This window comes from Rhea americana, unplaced genomic scaffold, assembly GCF_003343005.1.
Source record: "Rhea americana isolate MKP2758 unplaced genomic scaffold, rheAme1 scaffold_189, whole genome shotgun sequence".
Lineage (NCBI taxonomy): Eukaryota > Metazoa > Chordata > Aves > Rheiformes > Rheidae > Rhea > Rhea americana.
Genome location: NW_028186027.1, coordinates 1,341,336 through 1,351,471, shown reverse-complemented (window position 1 = coordinate 1,351,471; position 10,136 = coordinate 1,341,336). Strand labels below are relative to the sequence as shown.

At 52.8% G+C, this 10,136-nt stretch overlaps 1 protein-coding gene across 1 annotated transcript in view; it reads left to right on the top strand.

The window, feature by feature from the left end:
- RAB44 (RAB44, member RAS oncogene family) overlaps positions 1-10,136 on the top strand; it is a 15,963-nt gene extending 5,827 nt beyond the window's left edge. The window contains exons 7-15 of the mRNA XM_085302299.1: positions 303-478; positions 680-716; positions 948-1,045; positions 1,850-5,370; positions 5,898-5,979; positions 6,456-6,570; positions 7,348-7,449; positions 8,027-8,103; positions 8,755-10,136. Coding sequence (XP_085158425.1) covers positions 303-478; positions 680-716; positions 948-1,045; positions 1,850-5,370; positions 5,898-5,979; positions 6,456-6,570; positions 7,348-7,449; positions 8,027-8,103; positions 8,755-8,839 — 4,293 coding nt within the window. The 3' untranslated portion in view covers positions 8,840-10,136. The remainder of the gene's footprint in view (positions 1-302; positions 479-679; positions 717-947; positions 1,046-1,849; positions 5,371-5,897; positions 5,980-6,455; positions 6,571-7,347; positions 7,450-8,026; positions 8,104-8,754) is intronic.

Here is a 10,136-nt window from a genome sequence, read left to right as displayed (position 1 = left end):
GGGCAAAGTGCTGGCAAAACCTGCCTTTCCGCTGCGCTGGCAAAGCCTCGCAGSAGGGAAAAGGGCTTGAAACGGGGGTGTTTTATGTTAGCACGAGTCCCCAGCAGGACTCGGTCCCTATAGGTGCAGAAAGGCCTGTTTTCTCCAGCGGGGAGGTACGTGCATGTGTGTCCCCCCCCCCCAGCACACTGTGGGCAATGCAGCCCTAGAGCTGGAGGGGTTGAAGCGCTGGGTTTCGGCGTCTCCGGGAGCCGGCCCGCTCCTCGCGGGGGCCCGTGCAATCCTCCCCTCCCCTGCCGCAGCTGGAGACGCGGTGCCGCAGCCTGCGCGGCACCCGGGAGGCCGCCAGCACCGAGAACCGGCAGCTGGAGCGCAGCAACCGGGCGCTGGAGGAGCAGCTGCAGCGCATCCACCTGCAGCTCCGCGAGACCCAGGGCCGCCTGCGGGCCGCCAGGGCCGCCGCGGCGCCCGGGGCCAGGTGAGCGGCTGAGGGTCGCCGGCGCCATCTCTTTCCTCCCGGCGGCAAGAAATGAGTTTGTCGGGTCTCAGGCCTTCCTTCGCTGCGGGAAGCGCAACGATCTCGAGGCTTCTGAGCCGCGGCGGAGGGTGACCCCAGCGCGGGGAGGGGGTTGCCGGTGGCCCCGTTGCTCTTTTCACCCCCGCGCCGTGTTTTTTGCAGGGACGGACCTGTGGCGGAGCTGCCCGGCGGGACGCAGGTACTCCGGCCGGGCAGCGAGGGGGACGGGCTCGCGTCGGCTTGGGCAGCCCGAGGGAGCAGGGTGCCCGCCACCAAGGCTCRGAAAGGGAGCGGGGAGCAGCGTATTGGGGCTGGCACCCCCAAAAGCTTCGTGCCGGTATTTCTGGAGAGCTGCCTCGGCACCCGGAGGGAAGCTCAGCRGCGGCGCCAGCTGACGCACGCTTTCGCCCGTCCCTTTTTTCCCGTGCAGCAGATGAGTCTGGAGAAGAACGAGAAGCATAGCTCCGCGATGCAGATCAGGCTCGGATCCCAGAGCAGCAACCGGAGACCAAAGAGCGGCCACCAAGCGTAAGGCGGCCTCCGGGCACCGGCTGCGCTCAGACGGACGGCGCCRAGATGCCGCTTTCGCCTTCTGGCCTTGCCGCAGCCGCCTTGGGGCTCTGGCGCGGTGCAAAGCCCAGGGATGCTGCAGGTCCCCGGATGGGTTTTATCCAGCGCCAAGCAGCCCCGGGAGATCATCTTTCTCCAACAGGCTTGATATTCGGGGCAGCGTCTTTTCCTAGGGCACACCTGCGGAGGGTGATAGCTACCRCTGCCGCGGGGCAATAGCTGCTGCTCCAGCTCGTGAGCTAGAGGCCCAGGCGCTGGTGCTGAGCACCCGAGTCTCCCCCCACCCCGAGGCAAAACGTTGCATTTGCTCCTTGTACTGCTGCCTCCTCCTGCGGCTCGAGACCCCTGGGAGCGGGCACTTGTCTCCTGTCGGAGCGAGCTTCGTCTTTCCATCTCACCTAACGCAAACAGCCGMGCCGGGGAGGAGCCGCGCTCGCTTCTCGCGCCGGCTCTGCCACCCGCTTACGTGACAGCTCGAGCGCAGCTTGCCGAGTTTACCCAGGGCACTGAGYGTGCTCCCGTTTGCTCCGTGCCCGGTCGCTGCCTATATGACCTTCTAGCGCGTACAGAGGATAAATACAAGTGGGCTTGGAAAGGGACCAGATGGGTTTGTGGAGGACAGATCCGGGGGGGGGGGAAATACCACCCTGCACAGAAAGCAAGGAAAGCATGTGCCCATGAGCTCCAGGCCCACTGGGAGTTGTTGGGGGGGGGGAGGCTGCAGGGCTGCTGTGCTTACACCCTGTGATCTGCTATTTCCAGAGTTTGGGAAAAGGTGCCAGCAGAAGTAACCATTTCGGGACCCCTGCCCAGAGCGCTCTCTGTAGAAGAGGATCCCCTCCCAGAATTTCTGAAAGAGGAACCGTTTTCTGACCAAAGCTCTTTGCTAAGAGAAATGAGTGATGCAATAGTGGCTCTGAGCGAAGAGCTGAAGCCGCAAGGCCCAGGTGACCCCGTCCCAGCGGAAGACGTTCCCCTTCGCCCCCGGGACGATGCTGCCACACACGGCACAGCCCCCGGAGCCCTGCGGGAGACCCTCACCRGCCTCCACGGTCAAGAGCCGTTGCAAGGAGACCTTCTGCAAGAGGGACCAGCCCAAGCTGTACAAGGTGCTCGAGACGTGACACCGGCTGGTGCGTCTGAGAGCGCCGGGCACCGCACGGCTCAGGAGCGGGGTGGAGAGCAGGGCGAGAGCCCCGGGAGAGCAGGGCAGGGCCTGGAGGACGCTTGGATGATGTTTCTCATGCAGGAACAGGGCATTGCTACAGAGAAGCAGAGGTTGGAGAGGGCTGAGGATTTGCAAGGAGCATGGGGAGAAAGCACGGAGGCAMGAGCACAGGCATTGACAGAGGTAGAGGAAGCAGGAATAATGCAGGAAAAGACAGGTTGGGAAGTCACGCAGCCCCCAGGAGATGCTGAGAAAGCAGCATTAACCCAGGGAGAAAATCTGGATGCAGATCTGAGGCYAGCTGAGCCTGAGGAGCTAGAGCTAGCCCTGGGAGGGTGTTTCACCGCAGAGGTGCTCCACCAGGCTGCAGCCCCAGCGCGAGACACGGCGCAGGGAGAGCGCGTGCAGCCTCCGCGCGAAGGTGCAGACCTAGGGGAGGAGGCTGACTCGTGCATGCGGCGCTCCGACAAACTCAAACTAAAGCTGGGAGAGCACCTCGATCCAGAGGTGCAGTCCCCAGGAGAGGCCAGGAGACCAGGAGAAGTGCCAGGGGAAAGTGCAGGTTTGCAGCTGCTGGCAGCAGGACAAGACGTGGAAGCAGAGCAGGCAGGGAGCAGAGATACACGTGGGCTGGATGCAGTCCAGATCCTGCCACGAGCTCCCGCTGAGGCCCAGAGCATTGGCCCGGCTGCGTGGCCCTCCGAAGCTTGGACACCGGGAGCAATGCAGGGACACGTCTTGGAYGCAGGCAGACCTCTCGCCCAAGCTCAGATGCAAGAGGCAGAGCAAGGGCAGAGCAGCGTTGCAGCGCTGCAGCCCTTGGCCGAGGCCGAGGAAGGAGAGGCAGCCCCGAGCGTGGAGGCAGAGCTGCAGCCTCGGGGGGAGTCTGCAGCAGGCGACGCAGTGCCAGAAGCGAGAGACGATGTTGGGCTGCAGCCTGAGGATGAAGCTGAGCGGCTAGACAAGGTGCAGGAAGGGAGCGTGGGTCCAGCTCTGCAACCGCCTGAGGCTGAGCCGCTCGATGTGATGCAGGAGGAGGGAGCTGGGGTAGATGCAGATGTGCAGCCAGTGGAGGAGGCCAAAAGCGCAGGGGAACTGGACGGCTGGAGTAGTGATGCAAGCGTGCAGTCACTTGCAGAGGCTGAGGAGCTCAAATTCACCCCGGGTGAGAGCGCAGAGGCAGAGCTGCAGCCCTCGAGCGAGGCCGGCTCTCCGGATATGGAACAGGGAAAGAGCGTGGCTCCACATGTGCAACCTCCAGATGAGGCTGATACAACCAAACAAGAGCTGCAGGAGGGAAGTGCTGCTGCTGTGAACTCTGAGAGCCCTTCCCCAGCAGAAACCCTCGCAGGGAGCTTAGGTCCAGATGTGCTGCTCCCYGTTACAGCTCAGGGCCTGGAAATCATGGAGGCAGAGGAGGTTGAGGCAGAAAAACAGCTGCGGGAGGTCCCCAGCCCAGAAAGCCCACAGAGAGCAAGTCATACAGCTGAGCAGCTTGAATTCACCCCAGGCAAGAGCACAGAGGCAGAGCTGCAGCCCCTGAGTGAGGCTGGCTCTCCAGATCCACTTGCAGTGGGACTTGGGCCAGGAGAGGACTATGCTGCAGGTCCACAGCCGCACGAGGAGGCTGAAAGCCTGGGAGCACGTGAGGCTCTGAGCCCTGACATGGACGTGCTGCCACTTGCAGAGGTTGAGGAGCCCAAATTCACCCTGAGCGAGAGCACAGTGGCAGATCTGGGACCCCTGGGTGCAGCTCAGATGTGGGAAGGGGTACCAGGACAGAGGATTGCTTTGGAGGCATGTGTGGTTCCCAAGGCAGATGTCCCAGATGGGGTGGCTGATGCAAAAGCGCAGCCCTTGGCTGGAGCTGTAACACAAGGGGCTCAACCCCATGACAAGGCCACCGCCGACATTGAGACTACTGATCTGGAAGTAATGCTGGGAGCCTTTGCTGGGACAGACGGGCAGATCCTGGAGGAAAGCCAGACGCTAGAGATAACCCAGGGAGAGAGAGCTGATGCGTGTTCACTACCTGCAGAAGGGGCTCAGAAGCTAGAAGTTGTTCAGGCTGAGATGATTCATCCAGAATTTTTGCCCTGTGCTTTGGKGGCTTTGAATGGGGAAAAAACACAGGGAAAAAGCACTAATCTAGAAATGTATTCACTGGAGACWCCTAAGGCAGAAGTAATGCAGGGGGACAAGGCTCACACAGGTGTGCTAGAGGAGCCTAAAGAAGCGATGCTAGGGGAGAGCATTGATCCAGCTCTGTACTCGTTCAAGATCCATGCAGTAGAAACACTGCAGGGAGAGAGGACTGACGCAGAGGTGAGGCCTCTGGATGTAGCCCAAGWTCAAGGAGTGGTGCAGAGTGTGAGCTTTGAGGCAGACAAGGGCTTTTTAGACAAAACTGAGGGCTTACAACTAAAGCAGGGTCGTGATGCTGGTGCAGCCACGCTGGCCTCACCTGTTTCAGTGGTGCCATTACCAATCAGGGGGAGAAAGGAGGAAACACTGATGCAGGAGGATGTTCTCGTTCCAGATCTGCAACGGCTAGGCGTTTCAGGACAGCAGCAGGTCTCAAGACAGGCAGATAAGGTGAGGCCAGATGTTGCTCCTGAGCAGCTGCTGCCAGAGGAGAAGCCACTGTGGGTGTCAAAAACGGAGCAGGTAGCTGCTGAGCACRCTGAGCCTCCAAAAGAGGAGGTGCCACCAGTATCTACCCTTTRCACAAGTGTCCAACGCAAGGAGCACACAGAGAGCAATCTGGCAGGGACACTCCTTGGAGASAGCCCACTGAGGGATGTAGCCAACAGTGGGATACAGCCTCCAACATACCTCTCAGAAGAACTGAGAGATGGTCTGGATGTTGGTCAAYGGGATGGGAAGCAAGATGTCAGGCTAAAAACATGTCAAGAAGCAAAGTCCAGCCCAGAAGACCCAGGGGCTGTGTTGGTTGATGGGGCAGGAACTGTCCCAGCACGCTTTCCTGAAACCTGTCCTGATCCAGACCACCTCTACAACGTGCTGTTCGTCGGGGATTCCCATGTGGGCAAGACATCATTCCTGTACCGGTTACGTGCAAACTCCTTCAAYCCGCACCTCACTGCTACAGTAGGTAGGCTTCCTTCAGCTCCTCTCTGGGACAGCTTGGTCCTTGCTCAGATAACCATCTCAGCTCCCTTGCCTCCGCTCTTCAGCCTTTACCCTTAGAAACAAGATGAGAATCAGTTTAAATTCTCAATAACTCATTGCTCACTGCCCGTCAGGGCACAGCACTACCTGCCAGTGGTCATTACATGCATGGCACCACTTATCACCAGCACAGGAGCCTAAGTGTCACCTAGCACCTCCAGGGGTGGAGGTGACGCTCTCCAGAGAATTAATGCTGATGTGATTTAACCAGGCCTTGTTTCAAAGGCTCTAGTGGTTTTTTTGCTCCTCTCTGCCTTTYGGCTCCGTGTTCCTCTCTTAATCAACCTGCTTTTACTCAGCCTGAAGCTAGAGACCTTTCCAAAATCTGGCCATCAAAGATCTAAAAGCTTGAGTGCAGACCACACGCTTGCACTGTGTGGTTCTGCACTCATCCTCTATCTCGAGGATGAACCCTACAACATCGCGCTGTTCCTGGTGTGTATGTCCTAGGACTGGACTACCAGATCAAAAACTTTATCGTGGACGACAAACTTTTTTCTCTCCGCCTGTGGGACTCAGCTGGGCAAGAAAGGTAAGGTGCTGTGCTGTGGGGAAGCAACCGGGATATTTTGGTAGCTTATTCAAAYAAATGCTCTTGGCTTGGCTAAACAAAGTGAGATTGTTTAAGAAGGGCCTCTAAATAAGTGTGACATCAGATAAAGAAGAATAAAGAAGTAATTAAGATAAAAATAAGTACTCAGGCTGTCTCTATGGCCTCCTTCGTAAGTACAGGAGCAAAATCTGGTATCTCCCTGAATTTTCAGATAAATCCCTGCTGATTTCCAAGAGGACAGACGTTAATCTTTAATGTCCTCAAGTGTGTGTACACATATCTTTAGAGATGTATTTTCAAGTTCAGAGTTCAAGTATTTATATGCATGCCTAAGTCAAACATCCGTCAAGCTCTGGAAAATACTGCTTTTCAGCCTTCACCCAAGCAAGTTTCTGCCAKTTTTGTACGCGCGCGTTTCCATGTGAAACCTTGGTGACCATTTAAACTGCACGCAGGTACCACAGTGTCACCAAGCAGTTTTTCCGGAAGGCAGACGGCGTCGTGCTGATGTACGATATCAYGTCGGAATATTCCTTCACGGACGTGCGCTACTGGCTGAGCTGTATCCAGGTGGGTGAACGGGGAAATCCTCGGTCCTGCCCCTGTGGCTTGGAAATGCCCAGTGACTCCACGATCAGCATTTCACTGACTTGACTTCTAGCGCTGGGTCAGGGCCTGACGTCTGAAGGCATTCTGCTTTGCTTTCATTAGAAAATCATTCTTCTTTGAGGATATTAAAAATTCCAATGCCAACATTCTTCACCATTTTGCAATGTTTCCAGGTATTTTCTGTTGCTAATACCATTATGATGATTATCAACTTTTTTTCTTTTTTCTTCTTTTTTTTTTAACTGAAAACTGGCACAGAGCAATGAAAAATCTTGAAAGTGTTTCCAAAACCATTTCTAAAATCAAGAAGCATAGTCTATTTTATATACGGGGAATTGGGAAGTAACGTGTCTTGTCAGAGATTTTCAGTGAAGTATAAAATGAATGTTTAAAAATACTGGAATAAGATAGGTTGTCACTTTGCTCGGGGCCTTTAAGTCATAGCCGGACCATCTTCTGAAGGTTATCACAAAGTCAAATACAAAGTGAGTCCACTATGGGCATAACTCATCCAGTTCTCTGCAGTATTTAAGAGGCCAAGAGAGGTGATTTAAGAGGGAAAAAAAGACAAAAAAGCTTAAGTTCTTGAACTAGGTTAAAAGCATTTAAGGTTTGGTTTATCAGCCCGGTCCACGGGTGTCCTTGATGGTGCTTCCAGCTGCATTTAGACAGTGTGTCTGGCCATGCTTCAGAGAAAGTCTAGATGCAAACCTGCTTCTCCCCTCCTTAACTGCGCAGGAAGGAGCAGAAGACGGAGTCACTGTTCTGCTCCTGGGGAACAAAACCGACTGCGCTGCAGAGAGACGGGTCGCTACGAAGGAAGGGGAGCGCTTGGCTCAGGTGGGTACACAGCCCCGTGAAAGCACGCYGGTTGCTCCAGCTTTACCACTAGCTGAATGTGACCAAAGTTAAGCAAGGACAGCTGAAAGGATGGATGCAGAACCCATCTTGCCATCCTTACCCCCTTGTTGTCCGAGGGTTGATTCATATTACGTTTGGGATTTGGGCCAGTATCGGCTGAGTTGTTTTACATATGGAGACATCAGGACAGAGAGGTTAGTTCCTTTTTTACCAACTAGTTACTGGCAAAGCTTGAAAAACCTGGGAACATCTAGTTATCATCTCCATATTCAGTCCTGTAATGACTGCCTCACATCTGCTTCTGTCTGTAGCATCTGTCTTTTCCTCAATATTAAATGTTGGTGTCATAGCTACGAGAAGAGCTGGATTTCATCCTTTGCATTCCTGTAAATCAATAATTATTCAGTTACTTGTTTCCTTGAATCTGTGAGGCCTTCTGGTCCTTGTGTTTCCATTTGACTGTGACTTTTCCTTGGATATTTACCCCTGTGTCTATGAAGCTATTCCAACCACATGCAATAGAAGTGCATTTCTAGTTGAGATTTTTGTCTTCCAGGAGCATCAGCTCACATTTTATGAATGCAGCGCTGTGTCAGGTCACAACGTCTCCGAGTCCATGATCAGCTTAATCAGGTGAGCCARACACTTGGATTTTGCCCATCTGCCYTGAAATTAATGGGCAGTGAAGGGSCAGGATATGCTTTAAGWTGTGGCCTGAATATTCAGCRTTGCAGCAAGGAGCTTAAAAAACCTTYGCTGGCGTATTTGTGTGCCTACGAGACACATTAGAAAGCAAGATGGCAAATGAATCCCGACAGAAGCTGATCCATTTAAACGTCAGACTCCTCCAGTAAATACTTCCAGTGTCACTTCCAGATGCTGCTGGTCCTTTCTGCTTCCCTCGGCTCAGGGATTATCATGATCTAAAGGATTAAGACAGCTCTAAGCACTGAAGTTACTTCTCCTCATCTGGGAATTCAGCGCCAATAAGGCAGATGCCTGGTGGGAAGCAGTAAATCAGAGCTCGATATACTAGATGGGGTTTACTTACCCTGTTTGGAGTCACTCCCAGCCCTCACCCCAGCTCTCAGGATGCTTCAGATTTCTCTCTGGGTCAGTTGACATCGATTCTGTCTGTGACTCAGTTTAGGCTGGTATTTTCAGCCACGTCTGTGGCTCTTGCTGGAAGGCTCAGAGCCAACTCTACCAACATTTGTTAAAACAGAACAGAAATGCAAAACGTGGGAAAAGGTTATGAGCTTCATCTGCTTCTTGTCCTACCAGGTTACTCAAAATCCGTGAAGATCAATTGAAAACCAAGGTAGAAGAGGAACCAAAGCCAACTCAGAAGAAAAAGGGCTGCTGCTGATGGTCGCCRGTTCTCTGTTTTGATCTGAAACTGCAGCAACAGCCAGAAAAGCATAAAGATAGTCCTCTGGCACAGGCTCTGCTCCCCATGGGCACCGGCTCTGCTCCCCGCGCRTCTGACTTGCCTGCTTGCTCTCCACTGCTCAGAGCAAGAGTTATTGGGAAGGAGCAGGCTGTCATGCCTCCTTCCCTTGTAACTGGCTTTGAGTACCATCTGGCCCCAGAGTACCCAAGCACTCCAAATCCAAGTGGTAAAGTTCCCCAACAAGTATTTGGGAGACTGAAACCTGGCTAAAGAAAAGGGTAGAAAAGGAACCCAGCTCGATTTTGAGCTCCTAGAGCAGCATCGGACCCAGCAGGTGGGAAAAGCCAGTTTGCRGTTAACAGAAAGAAATACCAGAAGGCCAGTGTACGAACCAAGAGGATTTTAGGACTGTTTGTGCTACTCTGCAGCAGTGACTTTCTCTCTAGCTTTACGATCTGCTAGCATTTGATGTGAAACAACAAAATATGCGGTATATCCCAAATGCTCTCTGCGAGGCTGTCCAATTAGGCAAGGTAAAGGTAGTTGTTACTCTTTCATGGTTTACCATGCCAGTGAGCAGGAACGGGTCTCAACAAAAAAAAATACTAAAACATTTGTTCAAAATACATTAAAAAAAAAAAAAAAAAAAAAAAAAAAAAAAAGTCCAGGATAATAGAGCGTTGAGGTGATGAGCTCATTGATATGTGATCAGACAAATGCTTCTGAGTGTCCACTTCATTGCCCCGTGCCCAGAGCAGAGTCTGTAAATCTCAGGATGGGCAGGGAAAATGCAAGCTCCTACAGCCAGCCCTTAGAAAATGATAGAGCTCCTTTCCAAAGTGCTAGTTTTTTATTCTTTCTTTACAACTTCAAGCAGGGAACAGTCTCTTTGGAGAGAAAGCCACACCAACTAAGTAAACAAAAATGGAAATATTGTATTTTAGAGGTTTTTTTTAAATATTACGGGGGGAAATGTATGCTATCTCCTCCAGCAGTTCAACAGATTTATTTAAAGACTATGCATACTTGCAGATTTGGGGAAATAATCACGCTCAGATTGCTTTTTTGTTGCCACTCTTATTTAAATGTATACTCAACAGAGTGTAGTAGCAGCAGGAAAACCAAGGAYCTGTTTTGTTAAAGGCTTTAGAAAAATACAGTCACAATAAGAGTTTGGTTTTTTAATAACACTATAAAAATGGATTTCATTCTGGATGTTTCTGGTTCTGTTATAGCTCAGCTTTCTAAGGAAACAAGGCTTAAGAGCTCTTCA